The following is a 17,892-nucleotide window of genomic DNA, read 5'->3' on the forward strand; positions in this document are numbered from 1 at the left end:
AGCGAACAATCTCAACAATAACCAGAGTCTTTAGTGCATAACAGCTACAGACAAAACAGTCATACATGCAAACATCATTTAGATAAACTACAAAAGCTATTCCTCTAAATATCATGCAGCCATATTAGAAGTAAGACGGGCAAGACCCTGTTGTGCTTCAGTGGAACATAAATATAGATAGGCAAACACCTGTATATAGTCTTTGAATGCATATAGTCTTTGGTGTGTATTTACGTGTGTGGTCGATTTGTGTTGACATGTGGTGGCGTGGTTAAAGCAACAATAGATGTTGCTTTTCTTTCGATATTGTGAGACATAAACGTGTTTCGTCGGGATGTTACCCCCTGCTGACAGCAGCATGAAAATGACCCAGGTTAGAAAACTATGTGTGATGATATCACTTGTTAGGACATTTGGTTTGAAAGTTGTGTGTGACTCAGGCGTTGTCGGAGTGTGATGAATTTTGAATGTTCTCGTGCACGTCAAATTGGTGTTATATTTCAGCAGGTTGATTTGTTGCCATCTTCAGTCAGTGCAGTCATCAGAACCACATATAGACGGCAACAAGTCACCTTGTCATATCACAACATTTGGATGATGTTACCCCGTTGAAAAACCGAGAGTATTTAAAAATAATTTAAGCTGCTTGAAAAACACAAGGTGATGTGTACCTGTGACATCAGTGTTTCACACCGCATTTCAGAATGCGTCAACGAAACTTACGTAGGCCTCTGGGCAGTGTATCGCTATTATTGTAGGTATTGTCCAAGGAATACTTTTTCAAGCTCTAATATTGAAAGGAGGGCAGGGAATTCAAACATTTTGTTGATGCCTGAATTGTTAGAGATGAGCGGACAAACGCAGGTGAAATAGGATGGACGGAAGAAACGTTAATGGTTTGTTTAAATTGCTACCAATGTTAACATAGTGCTCAGATCTTGTAACAGCCACGTCGTCGGGGGAACCTCCAGATAAATCTTCTCTGTTCAGTAACACAGAAATTGCTGGCTCGTCAACATCATCACAGTAAATGTACTGAAAGGTCCCCATGTTTCCTGTGGCCCTACATTTTGTCAAGGTTGTTTCGACTATACTGCAGAAGTTCTGCTAGGAAGCCCTTACTGTTATTACTTTTGAAATAGCCTAATAACCAGTTTACTTATTTTTTTCTACCAGTTTCGTTTTCATTTGGATATCGATTTATAATATATTCACTCTTTGCAAAGCTGGACATCACACCAACAACTTCAGTTGATACGAAAAGAGGCAGTTCAAGAATTTGCTGATGAGGGTGGAGGCAGCCACTTAGATACTGTTGCTAAGACCTCAGATAAACTAAAGAAAATATGCAAACTAGATTTCAGGGTCTGTTTAGCCCTTCATTACCAATACGGGTCCACTATACATTTTCAGTCGACACAACAGACTTTCATCAGAGGTTGCAGAACCAGTTGATTGACATGAAACACAACTGTGAGAACCAAGCACTTTTTCAGCATAATGGATTTGAACAATTCTGGTTGAAAGTATAGAAGTCCTATACTTTCCTGTGGCAGGAAGCTAAGTTGCCCATTTCAGCTTTTCCATCTACATAGCCCTACTTAGTGGAGAGGGTCTTTCATCCAGGCCAACTCCGCCACATCTCAGATTTGTATGAGACTTGGCTTATTTGTTATTTTCCCCATGAGGTTAAATATCCATACCTAACTTTATCTCCCTCTCTTTCAGTTTTAGTCCATTGTACACATTCTGATTGTAGAAAACAAGACATACTAAAATGTTGAAAATAAATTGCCATTTTACCATTCTTGTCACATACATATAAACTTTCTATATGTTCTGTTGGTGTGATGGTTCTGTGTTCCTCATGCCAATGACTTGACCTTTCTCAAAGTTCAGAAGTTCACAATAAGCTGCATGTAACCTACGTGCCCTCTAGGAAAGCTGTGTTATCACTACTAAAAATTTCCTATAATGTTACACACATCCACCAGTCATCACATACTCTCACCATTCTTCACTTGTAGAAATGCCTTTTTTCTGTATTGACACTAGGTGCCATGAGAACAAAATTTTAGTCGACATATCATGAAGCTTGGAAATACTGGAGCATCAGACTGGTAGTGTACAGTCCAGGTATTTGTGATGTAACATTTTCCATTTCCACCATTGTAACTGTGTTTTTTTTTTTTTTAAATATGGCTTCAGGACTGAGTGAACTGAAACAGTTGCACTTAGCTACTAAAATGGAGATTTGAAGTCTGGTTTTGATCAACTTCAGTGTTGAAAATAACTTTCCTTCACTGATATCTGTGATGTTAACTGACACAGTCTTAGCATGAACTCGATATTAGGAAAACATTTTTTTCAGGTAGGTATTTATTTTATGAATCCATCGCTTGTCACTCTTCAGCTTGTTGAGAAACTCAATACAGGAATCATGTAGTTCATATTTCTCAACTTTCTGCCACATTGTAGGTTTAAATGGTTGTATGACACAAACTAATCTCTTAATCCACATTGTTACAGGAAGAGTAAGTAGTCCCCATGCTTTGATGTAGGAGGTAACAAATGTACATCTATTTCGTGTTTGCATGGTATTTCACTTTAATATCAGTGCAGTTAGCTAACTTTTCAGAGCTTGTTCTTCAAAGCTATCCCTTTATGTTTTTATGAAGCTTGTTAAGGACTGACATAGCTGTGTTCTTGTCCAGTGTAGGGTTCTGCAGAGTTTTGTTTACTTGTCCCTATACACCTTTCCAAAATATTCTGTTGAGCTCAGTTCCCATCCTTGACATTTTATTGTGCTAGCTGAAACCACTAACAGGCAGGTTTTCCTGCATGTTTTGTCCTCTGAAAATTAAAAAATGCATTCTTTATTCCTTTATAGCCTTGAAACAGGGCTTTTGTAGCATTAGCTCGGCCTGACCACTGTGTTGTTACCTTGTTTGGCAAGAGACTGCGTTTGTTTGTTTCGGCATTTTTCAGGAAATAGTTTGGAATGTTATAGCTGTTAGTTTAGGTTGTAAAAGAAACACATATCAACAATGACCAACACTTGAATATGTATTGGATTGTTACTATAGGCTGTAATGCCCATACTATGTAGGTAGGGCCTACTGAACATACCACTTCACCATCTCAATTTATAAATTTTTTTAAAGCAGCTTATGAACTTGGATTAAATTTCACATAATGTCATACAGCATAACTTAGCTGTAATTTCCTTTTTCTTTTACAGTCTTTCATTTCTAATTCCTCTTTTTTGTGTTGATTAATTTGTGTTTTATGGTGTCATTAATAAAACTGTAAAAAGATTGTCTTCTTACAGCAATAGCCTTATTTTTCTGTTGTTGTTAATTGCCTACGATGTAAAAGAAAAGCCACCAAAGCAGTTCTGTTTTTTGCAGTAGCCTTCAGTGAAAGTTACAAGAGTCAGTGCCATAGTAGGGATGCTGACAAATTTTTGGAGTGGTTTCAGATTGGTGTCAGTGTTATTATTACAGCGAAAAATATTTTTTTGTGGAAATGCATTCATACATTCTTTAAACCCATTCATTTTTTACTTATTAACTTCCCATTAAAGTCCACAGTGGTTACTTGACCTTGCTATGACATCATGAGAAAAGCTACCTTACGGTTGCTATTCAGCTCAAGGGATCATGCAATAACTAGTTAATGAATAAAGTTACCTAATAATTGTTTTCCTCATCTTGATGAGCACAATAACCTACATATTGTGACAGGAAATTAAAACAAACATTGGGCCCTGGTTTGGGTGAAATATAGTAGGGAAGAAATTGGCTTTCCACCAAGTCAAGCTCACAAAGACTCTCAAAATTTTGTTAACAATATTTTCAAGCCTTGATGATTTTTCCAACTGCAATGCCACATGCCTGACTGACAGCCACTGGTAATTTGACCGAGTGCGCGGCTAAAGAGATGAATGCTGACTTAACTCATATCAGCTGTTTATTGAAAAATTCGGCTGTATACAAAATAGTTACCTCTACATCTTCAATGAATATAAGAGGGTCCACACCACAGTATTTGAACAAAGGTTGTTTAGTTTACACTTTAATGATTTGGGCCCCTACACTGCAGTATAGATAGCCGCACATAAATATGGCCCTGGTTATCTCCATAAGGACAACAAATAATACAAAGTTCACCCAGGTCGAATTGACAAGGAGTGACACACTGGTGTTGTACCGTCTGGCATCATACATTAACAGGCAGACACCTATGCACAAAACAAACAAAAGTGTGTGTGTGTGTGGGGGGGGGGGGGGGGGGGGGTCACATTTAGACATAAACACAAAATATTTTGGGATGTAGGTAGGGTGTCCATTTCATTTTCATTGAAAAAGGGGACATTTAAAATAAATTAGAGAGAAACCTGGGACAATGAAGAGAAAAAAAACGGGACATAAATATTGTATTGACTAAATGTAATACACACAAAAGTTTACCAATACAATGTGCACTCAGATGATCTCAAATCACTTTTTACGATTATTCTGCCACACTATCACCGTACTTTTCACTTTTATGTACTTTATCAAGAAGTGCATTTTCGTTTGAAATTCTATCATAAAAGTCAGTACACGATACACTATTAAAGTGTGTTTTGACAATGAGCAAGGCCCTCACTATATCAACTTTCATTCTGTTTTTTTCATCTGACCACAAAGAGTTCACTAACGAAAACACACGTTCCACAGTAGCATTTGACCCAGGAATTGCCAGACAAAACTCCACCAAATGAATCATGTTTTTCATGTTAATGTTTTTACTTTTGAAATAAGCAAATATTTTACACCACGTTGCACTAACACTTTCTTTGGCTCCTTCTTCACTTTTTATGAAGTTCTGTGCACATGAAAATTCATCGAACAGTTCGTCTTCATCAACAGGAAAATTTGGTACAATACTTTTAACAAAACACAACAGTCCTGTAGCTGCTCCTTTTTAGTATTAACCCAGTCAAATGCTTTAAAAGGTGTGAGAAATGGTAAACACCATTCTTTAATACACTCGATGCAAGAGTTATAGAAGGTTGTCAGCATAAATATGGAATTGTTCTACAGTAATCTCACCCTCTTCTTCCAGCTTTCTTAGAGTCTCATGTACAAAGGATGTGAGAAATCTTTCAGATTTTCTACATTGTAATTTGTCCAATAATTTGTTTATTTCTTGATAAACTTCCACTATTGTGATTTCTTGTTTCTCAATACATTTAATTGTTGTGTTAGCTGGTTAACAAGAAAATGTAGAAGAACAATAGACACAGGGTTATCAAAGAATTGTTTAAGGATAACAGGACACTTATCAAGGGAAATGAAATATGATTTCAAAGCAGGAAATATCTCTACAATTCTTTCCAATGCTGGTAGCAGAGATAGCCACTTTGTCTTGCTGTGCCCAAGTACAGTTTTGTAACCAGTTTCAATAAACTTACAGAATGACTTCAGAGATTCAACCCTTACTGTATATATGTGGAAATGATGGTAGATTTTGTTTACAATTAATTGGCTGTCGATGGGTAGGCAATCTGAGACAGTTTGTAAGGAATTGTGCACCACATGTGCTGTACAGCCAACACCTACTATATTAAACTTCCTGGCAGATTAAAACTGTGTGCCAGACCGAGACTCGACCTCGGGACCTTTGCCTTTCGCGGGCAAGTGCTCTACCAACTGAGCTACCCAAGCACGACTCACGCCCCGTCCTCACAGCTTTACTACTGCCAGTACCTCATCTTCTACCTTCCAAACTTTTCGTAGGAGAGCTTCTGCAAAGTTTGGAAGGTAGGAGCCGAGGTACTGGCAGTAGTAAAGCTGTGAGGACGGAGCGTCAGTCGTGCTTGGGTAGCTCAGTTGGTAGAGCACTTGCCCACGAAAGACAAAGTTCCCGAGTTCGAGTCTCGGTTGGGCACACAGTTTTAATCTGCCAGGAAGTTTCATATCAGCGCACACTCCACTGCAGAGTGAAAATCTCATTCTGGAAACATCCCCCAGGCTGTGGCTAAGCCATGTCTCCGCAATATCCTTTCTTTCAGGAGTGCTAGTTCTGCAAGGTTCGTAGGAGAGCTTCTGCAATGTTTGGAAGGTAGGGGACGAGATACTGGCAGAAGTAAAGTTGTGAGGACGGGGCGTGAGTCGTGCTTGGGTAGCTCAGTTGGCAGAGCACTTTCCCGCAAAAGGCAAAGGTCCCGAGTTCGAGTCTCGGTCCGACACACAGTTTTAATCTGCCAGGATGTTTTTTGTCAGCGCACACTCCGCTGCAGAGTGAAAATCTCATTCTGGACCTTCTGTATTATTCACTGTGTTCTGTTGCAGTTTATAGAACAAATGTTTTCCTTTCCTCTGCTTACCACCAAAATTGGTGTTAGTGTTGTATGCAGAAACTGCAATCACCTTTCCCTCAAGATCATATTTCTTTAAAACTTCCAGCACATAATACTGAAGTAAATCTGAAGTTTCTCCAGCTAAATTAACCAATTCGAGCACTTTCACCATGATTACATTTTCAGGGTGAAAATACCTGATAAGGAGAGGAACCAACTCCAAATCCAGATGATTCGACGTATCAATCATTACAGAAATGAATCGAGCTCTTTTCAGTTCATTTAAAACCTGCTGAGCTGCATACGGTGCAATAACATTTGAAATTAGAGCATTATATTTCATGTGTCCACATGTAGGATTATAAAGTTTTTTAACAACTGCTGTGGTACAGTCCATTGATTTAAAGCTAGGGTTATGCATTGCACTGTGGTATGCAAACATAGCTTCTTGTTTTGCCAACTACCTATCCATTTCTGTTACTGATTTTAAGTTTACATAGTAGTCACTCACACATTTATTTGCTCTTTTCATTTGATCACTCATGCGATGTTTCTTCGTCTTAATGTGATTCACAATTTCAGTCCTTCCACCACGATCAATAGCAAATTTTGATCTGCACAACGTACATTCTACAGTTTCTCCACTACCAGTGATAAAAGGAAACTCGCTTTTTATATTGCTGTTAAAATTACACTTTCGTTTTGGCATAATGAAACAGTTCGGTACATGTTTGAGGTATGCTGAAAGTCATCACACGCTTTCTAGCATAAATAATTGCGCAGTTAATAGCAAGTCAAACAACCAGTAGTGTAAAATACTCTAGCCAAGCGGAATCATAAAAAAAACGGGACATTTGAGCGTCCCCAAAAAAACTTTCGGGACAGCAGGACATTTTGGTAAAAAACGGGACTGTCCCGGGAAAAGCGGGACTAATGGACACCCTAGATGTAGGTTATGGTGAAACTTTGGTTGTCAGTTGTTGAAGCAATCTTGAAGGCTTCACTCAATCCATCAATCTTCATACAACTATGGTTTGAATGAGTTTGCCCATTTGCAGAAGGAACATTTCTTGATGAAATTTGAGTTGAATGGAAGTTTGTCAGTGAAAATTAAGAAGTGTAATGGCTTCCATCATTGCTCCACAAAACACATAACAGTTACTACCCCTATTTTTAATTTTATACACATTGTGTGTATTTTTAACTTTTATGTAGTTTGTATTTTTAACATTTATATAAAGCCAAGCACTTATCAATTTAAAATAACAATTCCAGTATTTGGAAGTAATGAACCCTTAAGTCAACTATTGTCACACCTGTAGCTTGTCACTAATGTGTGACTTGTGCTCTGCATCAAAATCCTCATGTCAAATGCTGTGTTGAGTGATCATTGAATTTTGTTGTCAACTAAGGCATGACTGGCAAGTTTCATTTTTTAATAGTTTTATCTCTGTGGATTAGCCTGCGTGCACCAATACTGACCCTACTACTTATCTTAGAAGCTAGATTAAGGAAAGGCAAACCTACGTTTCTAGCATTTGTAGACTTAGAGAAAGCTTTTGATAATGTTGACTGGAATACTCTGTTTCAAATTCTGAAGGTGGCAGGGGTAAAATACAGGGAGCAAAAGGCTATTCACAATTTGTACAGAAACCAGATGGCAGTTATAAAGAGTCAAGGGGCCTGAAAGGGAAGCAGTGGTTGGGAAGGGAGTGAGACAGGGCTGTTGCCTATCCCCGATGTTATTCAATTTCTATATTGAGCAAGCAGTGAAGGAAACAAAAGAAAAATTTGGAGTAGGTATTAAAATCCATGGAGAAGAAATAAAAACTTTGAGGTTTGCCGATGACATTGTAATTCTGTCAGAGACAGCAAAGGACTTGGAAGAGCAGTTGAACGGAATAGACAGTGTCATGAAAGGAGGGTATAAGATGAACATCAACAAAAGCAAAACAAGGATAATGGAATGTCGTCGAATTAAGTCGGGTGATGCTGAGGGAATTAGATTAGGAAATGAGACACTTAAAGTAGTAAAGGAGTTTTGCTATTTGGGGAGCAAAATAACTGATGATGGTCGAAGTAGAGACAATATCAAATGTAGACTGGCAATGGCACAGAAAGCGTTTCTGAAGAAGAGAAATTTGTTAACATCGAGTATAGATTTAAGTGTCAGGAAGTTGTTTCTGAAAGTATTTGTATGGAGCGTAGCCATGTATGGAAGTGAAACATGGACGATAACTAGTTTGGGCAAGAAGAGAATAGAAGCTTTCGAAATGTGGTGCTGCAGGAGAATGCTGAAGATTAGATGGGTATATCATACAACTAATGAGGAGGTATTGAATAGGATTGGGGAGAAGAGAAGTTTGTGGCACAACTTGACTAGAAGAAGGGACCGGTTGGTAGGACATGTTCTGAGGCATCAAGGGATCACCAATTTAGTATTGGAGGGCAGCGTGGAGGGTAAAAATCGTAGAGGGAGACCAAGAGATGAATACACTAAACAGATTCAGAAGGATGTAGGTTGCAGTAGGTACTGGGAGATGAAGAAGCTTACAGAGGATAGAGTAGCATGGAGAGCTGCACCAAACCAGTCTCAGGACTGAAGACCACAACAACAACAACAAACATGTTTGACACACACATTGCATGCATTTCTTCCTCCTCCTCTTTTATCTTTACACCTCTTCCTCCCAATGTCTCTGTCCATATTCTCCCCCTACCTCTCTATCTGTCCATCTTCACCTCCTCCCTCTCCATGACCGCCTCCACTTCCACTTCTCTGTCCACCCTCTCCTCCCCACTCCATATGCAAACTCCTGCCCCATCTCTCTCTCTCTCTCTCTCTCTGAAGATGTCCTCCCTATTCTGTCCATCTTCTCCGCACCCTGGCATATATTTACCCTCTCTCTTTCTCCCTCTTCCTACCCCTCTCCCTACCCATCTCTCTTGTCCATCTCTTCCTTCCTCCTCTCTGACCTGCTCCTACTTCCCTGTCACTGCCATCATGTCCTCCAACCATATCTTTTGTTGAGCTCCTCTTGCCGAACTCTCTCCAACTCTTGCCAGCCCATATCTGCTCAACCCCCCCCCCCCCCCCCCCCAAGGCCAAGACTGCAACTGCAATGCACGTGCCATGCAGTGAAGCATACACAGTATGGGCTGATAAAGCACATGCTCACCTGTATATCTGCTTCTGTAGGAGCTACTATATTACAAACCCCACAGTGTTGGTACGCATGAAGTTTACTGTTTGTGTGACAAATTTGGTTCAGATCAATCCAGGGGTTTGGGAGGAGATCCGCGACATACATACTTACAGTCTGCTGTATATATGTACTAGCCTTTTTCTTGCAGATTCACCTGTGTATGCATTTGACACTTATATTGAACACATCTTCTCCCTCTCTGCGTCCACCTCATCCTCCCATTGTCTTTCTTCCCTTCTTTCTCTCAGTGTTCATTCTGTCCACCCCTGCTCTCTGACCATATCTTCCTCTCCTTCCATCTGACCATATCCTCTTCCCACTCTCTCTTTCTATATCCACCTCCACTGCCCCCCCCCTCCCCCTCTTCCGCCTGCCCACTACCCCTTTACACCTTCCACTGCCTCATCCATCTCTCCCTCCTCCCCTCTCTCTGTCCATTTCTTCCTTCCACTTACTCTGTCCAGCCCCCCCCCCCCCCCCAATCCATCACCATCTGTCCCAACCCATGCTCACCTGCACATGTAGCCCCTGCAGTAAATTTCAGTAAAGCAAGTCGATACTATGCCAACACAATGAGCGTGTTGTGCAGCACAGCTTACACGTCGGGGCCTGGAAAACCATTTCTTGCCCTTGACATGTAAGCTATCGTGCAAAGCAGATTGACTTGGCAGGCTACTACTGTCTCCAAACAGTATGTCTGCTGTGGAGAGCAGCCTCTACACAGAGGCTGGAAAAACACGTTTTGCACATATCTTTGTTCTATTTGCAGCTAGGAGATTATAAATCCCACGGTGGTGATACTTATGTTTCTATGGCAAATTTGGCTGAAATTTATCCAGAGGTTTCAGAGGAGATCCTGGACACAAGCACATAAAACATATATATTTATTACGTTTTTGTGCAAAGAAATAAATCTCATGAAGGATGCCGGATCCAATCCTACATTATATTCTCTAATTCTCTGTGTTGATTACATTGTGCTGTTGTTGGTGATTGCTTTGTGCACACATCGTTTTTGTCTAATTTGTGTGTATGTATTTTATTTTATTAGTTACTTGATTTATTTCTTGCTTCAGGTCAGTAACACTGGCATGAAAAACTGGAAGAAAAGGAAACTCAAGAGTAGTGGAAGCAGTGTGAAGACCATAAAATTGGATAATAAATTTGCAGACAAACCTCTACATGGTAATAACAACAAGAGAATTAAATTAAACTGTGGAAAGTCAGAGATAAGATCAGTGGGTGAAGGGCCTGACAAAGCCACTGACAAATGTTTTGATAGCCATAGTAAAAAGAAGCTGCACAACTGTTCCAAAACTAGTGGTAATGTAATAAACACAGTCACTTCTGTTGCCAGTGCTAAAGCAGCTGATTTTAACATTTCTGAAAGCAGCGTAGAGAACTATCAAGGCACCAATGGTTCTGGAATGACAGTCAAGAAACACGTTGTTGAGAGTCAGAAAAAGTCTTCAAATTTAACCAGTGAGAAGAACATTTTGCTGACACGAATTGAGAGGAAAGCAGTGTGTTCTAACTGGAAACTGTTCAAAGAGGTAAGTTGTATCATCTGTAACAACCATTTATTGAACTGTCATCAAATCAGTATTCAGTATACAAAAAGGTACGACCAAACTTTCAGGAAACATTCCTCACACACAAAGAAAGAAAATATGTTATGAGGACATGTGTCCAGAAACGCTTACTTTCCATGTTAGAGCTCATTTTATTACTTCTCTTCAAATCACATTAATCATGGAATGGAAACACACATCAACAGAACGTACCAGCGTCACTTCAAGCACTTTGTTACAGGAAATGTTCAAAATGTCCTCTGTTAGCGAGGATACGTGCATCCACCCTCCGTCGCATGCAATCCCTGATGCGCTGATGCAGCGCTGGAGAATGGCGTATTGTATCACAGCCGTCCACAATACGAGCATGAAGAGTCTCTATATTTGGTACCGGGGTTGCGTAGACAAGAGATTTCAAATGCCCCCATAAATGAAAATCAAGAGGGTTGAGGCCAGGAGAGCGTGGAGGCCATGGAATTGGTCCGCCTCTACCAATCCATCGGTCACCGAATCTGTTGTTGAGAAGCGTACAAACACTTCGACTGAAATGTGCAGGAGCTCCATCGTGCGTGAACCACATGTTGTGTCGTACTTGTAAAGGCACATGTTCTAGCAGCACAGGTAGAGTATCCTGTATGAAATCATGATGACATGCTTCATTGATCGTAGGTGGACGGAACTAAAATGAGCTCTAACATGGAAATTAAGCATTTCCGGACACATGTCCACATAACATCTTTTCTTTATTTGTATGTGAGGAATGTTTCCTGAAAGTTTGGCCGTACCTTTTTGTAACACCCTGTATAGTTTTCTTGTGGCCCTCATTGTTTTATCCATACTGCATCATGTGATGGTTCCAAGTGCAAAAGTACTAAACAAGAAACTGTCCTAAATGGGAAAAAGTATGGATTAGGCATTAATGTTAGTAAGTGTTTTTGTAATTAGTAAGCTTTTGAACAGTAGGTTAGACAAATAAATATGTAAACTATTAGCAAATTATTTAATAAATTTCAGTCTGTTGCTTTGAACACACAGTCATCCACAATAGCTTCTTATGACATGTCACCCATGTTCTACATCCAAAGACAGTATCCATCAACACAGAAAAATTGAAATCTGTGAGACTTGAAAATGGACAAAGAACTCATCATTTTACCTGTTGACAATAGAAACGGCTACATCCTTTTCTCACAAGTTGAGTACAACAGCGAGATGGAGGCGGCACTCAACAATCCTGCCTGTCGTAAGCTAAGAGAGGATCTGAGTGGCAAAATCCAGAGAAAAACATTAGATCTTCTCAAGAAGAGTTCTATTCCTTCTGAAGTGACTAAGAGCCTACGCCAACAGGCTGCAGTTCCCCCAAGACTTTACGGCCTACCCAAGATACATAAGGATGGGTCTCCTGTTCGCCCAGTAGTGAGCTTCATTGGAACCCCTACATTTTTTTCTGGCCAAACATCTTACTAGACTATTGGGACCTCTCATAGGCAAGTGTGACCACTATATCCGGAATTCAGAGGATTTCATAGAACTCCTGAAGACACTTAACCTACAAGAATGGGATATTTTGGTTAGTTTTGACGTTGTATCTTTATTTACAAAAGTACCTCTGCAGGACTCGTTAGAGCTTTTCAGCAGCCAGTTTGAGAAAGACATTGTGACCTTATTTAATCATGTGCTTCCCTCAACTGATTTCTTATTCAATGACCAGTATTTTGAACAAGTGGACGGTGTCGCCATGGGAAGTCTTCTGTCTTCCATGGTGGCCAACTATTTTATGGAACACTTTGAGGAAAAAGCACTGCAGTTGGCAAGTCTCAAACCTTCCTGCTTCTGGCGGTCTGTAGATGATACTTAAGTGGTGTGGCCCTACGGAACAGATACATTACCTGTGTTTCTCCGGCATCATACGTGCCTGGGGCAGCCTGATAGGTCTGCAGTAGCGGAGCATTGCCTGGACATGGGACATCATATATTTTACGAAAAGACTGAAATTTTATCCCCAGTGTCATCTTTCTGGGACTGTATTGTATATGGCGGACAATCTTATCAACAGGTGTGCAGGTTTTCTACTAAGTGCTGTCTGGAATGCAGCACTGGCTGCCATCAAATCAAAACAGGGAAAACAAGAACTTTTGATTCATCATGTGACGAAATGCACTACTGTGATTTAATTCAGCCTTTAACCGCAGGAATGTCCGGCAGCACAGTCATTGCCCATAGTGCACTCCCGTGCTCCCGACTTGATAAATTTCAACGCTGCCACACAATTATCATCAGTCGCACCTTGCAGCAGTGACAGCTATAGCTACCACCACCTGATGATACCGAGCAGTTGCATCGATGAAATATTGTGCAAGTTACACAATACGATCCAGCGACAAACCTGAGAAGCATATTTGCAACAGATCTGTCGGGAAAGCATGAAAAGTCACAAAATGGATCTCTCTGAAAACATTAGTGCCTCCAATAGTCTTCTGGTAACTAGGTGCACCAGCACCTTGAAGTGTAACACTTTCAAACTGCTATATATTGGAAAATTGTGTCACTGACAGTATTGTTGATGTTGCATTTGTCCGACTGTGGGTCATCCTGCTGATATACTCAATATTGTATCTTTTGAAGTCCATTCCAGGATGTTGTCCAGCTGTTGTGCTTTTGATGGGAGAGGAAATGCACCACACTTCTGACTCGCACATCCTTTTTGTGCTTGGCTGCGGAGCTCACTTGGTTTCTAGCTTGTTACCACATGAGGAATGAAGATGTAATAATTGTTGAAAAGAAAACACACGTATGTTGAACAATAATAGGGATGAAAGCTTCACAGCAAAAGTACCTTATCATACTACTTTGCAGACCTATTGGATTAGTGGCTTGTGGGTTGCTGTTCAACTTAGGTGTTATCATCTAGTCAGTATGAAATAATTTTTGTGATGAGGAAGGCTTGTTGAAAAAAGAAGAAGAAGAAAACTGAGATTAGTAGTTGTGGCAGTGGTAGTGTCAATACGTTTTCGTGGATTACAAATCAATAAATTATGGTAGTGAAATGTAACCCACAAATGTTACCCTGCAGTAGCAGTTGTAGAACATGATCAAAACACCTGTTTTATTTTGGTGCGTCCTAGGTTAGGCTGCTGCTGTCATGTAGAGCAAACTGATGGTTAAATCAATCATTTCTTCATCTTCTTTACATTACAAACATTGACCAGGTTCCCTGTTTTACAAGAATTCTGGAATTGGCTCTAACATACACTGGTGTACATAGCACCAGTTCATCATCTGGACTTCATTTGCTCACATTCAAACATTTTTTTTAATAGTATTTATCTGCACAATATACTGTGACAAATACCTTTGTTATGATCCAGCCAACATTTTGTTGTATCTTTACATCTCTCACTTAAGTGCTTTACGGATGGCGTAAAAGACCATTTGCAAACTATAACTCTGTCATACAGAAGTATAGTCTTTTGTGGTAATTGTTGATGATGATAAACATTTTTGGGTGTTGGTACTGCGTCATTCTTGTAGAATCCTTTGATCAAAAGTTTCACCCTTCTTATGGGAACTAGCTGTACACAGTAGTACAAAGGCATACTTGTGGTAATTTAAGTACAGTATTGTCCATAATTGTGATTAATTAATTATTGAATGATTTCACTGTGAGTGGTGGGAGCATTCACCAGTGTACTAGTACTGGGAGAGGAGGCTGGAAGTACAAGGGTGGTCCCATAAAGACCCAACCCAACAAAGAAAACACAAAAATTTTGGAAAAAATGTATTTATTTTTCAGCATAATCTCCTTTCAGCTCTGTACATTTTTCCCACCGATATTCAATAATTTTGATACCCTGTTTGTAATGAGGACTGTCTAACTCCTCAAAATAGCCATTAACTGCTGACATTGCGTCTTCATTTGTTGAAAATCTTCAACTACCGAGCCATTTTTTCAAGTTTTGGAACAAAAAGTAATCCGAGGGAGCTAAATCTGGCAAATAGGATGCATGAGGTAGCAATTCAAACTTTAATTCATCAATTTTGATCATTGCAATAACGAACTTGTGAGTTGGTGCATTGTCCTGAAGAAACAACACTTTCTTCATGGCCAAATGCAGCCGTTTTTGCTTGATTTCTTCGCCCAAATGTTGCAATAAGTTTGCATAATGCTTGTCATTGATAGTTTTTCCTTTTTCAAGGTAGTCAATGAAAATTATCCCCCACACATCCCAAAAAACTGACACCATCACTTTGCCTGCAGGTGAAATGGTCTTTGTCAATTTGTGTCCATTGTTTTGATTGTTCTTTTGTCTCGGGAGTGAAGCAGTGGACCCATGTTAATGAAACGGTGAAAAAAGAAGCTTTGTTGCTGCGAAACTTCGCTAACACTCAATCGGAACATCTTTACGACACTGTTTTTGCTCGTGTGAGCAAATGCGGTACAAGCCGTGCACACAGTTTTCTCATGTCCAAATTTTCAGATAATATGCGATGTACCACACTTTTTGAAATGCCTACGAAGTCTGCTAGCTTGCGCAGTTTCAGTTGGCGATCATGCAGTACCGCTTTGTGGGATTTTCTTCCCGTCTCTGGAGTTGTCACTTCATTTGGTCAACCACTGCGATGTTTGTCTTGGCAGCTCATACAGCCTCGTTTAAACTCAGCTACCCAATATTTTACTGTTGTCATTGAAGGAACAGACTCTCCCAAAGTAGAATGTAGCTCAGCTTTAAAATTGGTTGTGCTGAGGCCTTAAAAAATAAATAAAATAAATAAATATGTGTCACATAACGATGACCGATTTTCTCCATTTAGCCTACACAAGTTCACTCACAATGTTCACTATTGATGGCTGCCAAACAAGTACTAAACAATGTGGCGTCTTCAAACCTGAAACATATGCTTTATAGATTGTATACTTACTAATCCAGAGATATTTTTCAACGATGACTGCCATCTCTCGATCATCTCTCGCTCAGGCCGGATACTTATGGGATGACCCTCGTAGGGCCTTGTTAGTGTTTATGTTTGCGTATGCTGTTGCGTCCTCGTACCACTTGGTGGAGGTAGCTGTGAGTATAGAAGCTGCCATGATCAAAACTGATCACCCCCCCAGGGGGTCCACAACTCTTTTGTGGATACGTGCGTAGCGAGCACGGGACCCCGAGCTAATGTGGCCTTCCTTCCTTTCCGGGCTGCATACCTTCCCATTCCGCATCCTTCCCCATCCCTATCTTCGCCCCTCCTCCCCTCACCTCTGGCTCTTTCCTTGTCTTTCTCCCCATCTGGGAGTATGGTTTGTGCCTACGTCCGGAGACGGACGCTCGTAAATGTACTGCATTCCTTGCCTTCCTTGCTTTTATGTCTTCTTCCTTCCTTTGTCCTTCTCTGTCTTCTTCCTTCCTTTGTCCTTCTCTTTTCCTTACCTCTCCTCTTTCTCTTTTCTCCGCTGCGGCGTTTGAGACCTCTCTTCCTTCCTTTCCCTTTCTCTTTCTTCCTCCCTGTGCGTGTCTGAAGGCCGACCCACGCCCTTCGTGCGTAGCCGGTGACGGGGTAACGCGTAATTCCCCGCCCCGGGTAGACAGGTAGGACACGTACGTACCCCCTGGTAACGGCCAGGCCCAGGGAGGGGTGATTACCCGAGCTGATACCTTCCGAACATGCCGATTGGTCCCTCCGTCCGTTTGTCGGGAGGTGTGACCTGAGGTGTGAACAATCACCTAAGGCGGGAGTGCCCTCAGAGAGGGCCCCCACAAGGGAGGAGCGCGCCATCGGAGACGCCGGTAATCATGGGGGATTCTTCCGCAATGGTTTCCTCACCTTCCACTAAGTCTGCTCACAAACGTAAGTATACTGAGTCTCAGCCACAGACGATTCTTCCATCGTTGCCACAGTTCCTTGTTGTTTCTCGGTCTGATGAAGGTCACGACTTCTCCACGGTCAACCCTTTCATTATTCAGAAAGGAGTCGACGCAATAGCAGGTCCTGTAAAGTCTTGTTCCAGATTACGGAATGGCACCTTGTTGTTAGAAACACACAGTGCCCTCCAGGCACAAAAATTGCTGCGTACTTCTCTGCTCCACACCTTCCCTGTCCGGGTGGAACCGCACCGTACCTTGAATTCGTCGCGTGGAGTCGTTTATACACGCTCCCTCGATGGATTGTCTGACGAAGAAATTCAGCACTATCTGTCTGAGCAGGGCGTCACGGCAGTTCATAGAGTAATGAAACGGGTTGGCACGAACATCATTCCAACCCGCACTGTCTTCTTGACATTTGACACAGTTCAACTCCCATCGAAAATCAAAGCAGGCTATGAGATAATTTCCGTTCGCCCTTACGTCCCAAACCCTACGCGTTGCTATCGATGTCAGCGGTTCAATCACACCAGCCAGTCCTGTTCCAATCCAGCCAAATGTGTTATGTGTGGCAAGGATGCCCATGAGGGTGCTTGTCCACCTCCATCCCCTCGCTGCATCAACTGTATGGGTGACCACGCTGCTTCCTCTCGAGATTGCCCCGTTTTTAAGGACGAGAAGCTCATCCAGGAAATAAGAGTGAAGGAAAAGGTGTCGACCTTTGCTGCTCGAAAATTATTCGCCAGTCGCAAGCCCACCGTGCCTCAGACAGGAAAATACAGCACTGTCCTTGCTTCTCCTCGGCCAACAAAGGAGGCGGCCACGCAGACTTGCGACCTCACCTTTAGTACCACGGTCGTCAGATCGGCCAGCGCAAAGATCGCTCGTTCAACCTCACCACTTTCGCCTGC

The 17,892-nt window shown here is 41.2% G+C and overlaps 1 protein-coding gene across 1 annotated transcript in view; it reads left to right on the forward strand.

The window, feature by feature from the left end:
• Positions 1-229: 229 nt before the first annotated feature.
• The window catches only part of LOC126188232 (uncharacterized), a 67,849-nt gene continuing 50,186 nt past the window's right edge, over positions 230-17,892 (forward strand). Inside the window, exons 1-2 of the mRNA XM_049929784.1 lie at positions 230-373; positions 10,632-11,108. Coding sequence (XP_049785741.1) covers positions 335-373; positions 10,632-11,108 — 516 coding nt within the window. The 5' untranslated portion in view covers positions 230-334. The remainder of the gene's footprint in view (positions 374-10,631; positions 11,109-17,892) is intronic.

Source organism: Schistocerca cancellata, chromosome 5, assembly GCF_023864275.1.
Source record: "Schistocerca cancellata isolate TAMUIC-IGC-003103 chromosome 5, iqSchCanc2.1, whole genome shotgun sequence".
NCBI lineage: Eukaryota > Metazoa > Arthropoda > Insecta > Orthoptera > Acrididae > Schistocerca > Schistocerca cancellata.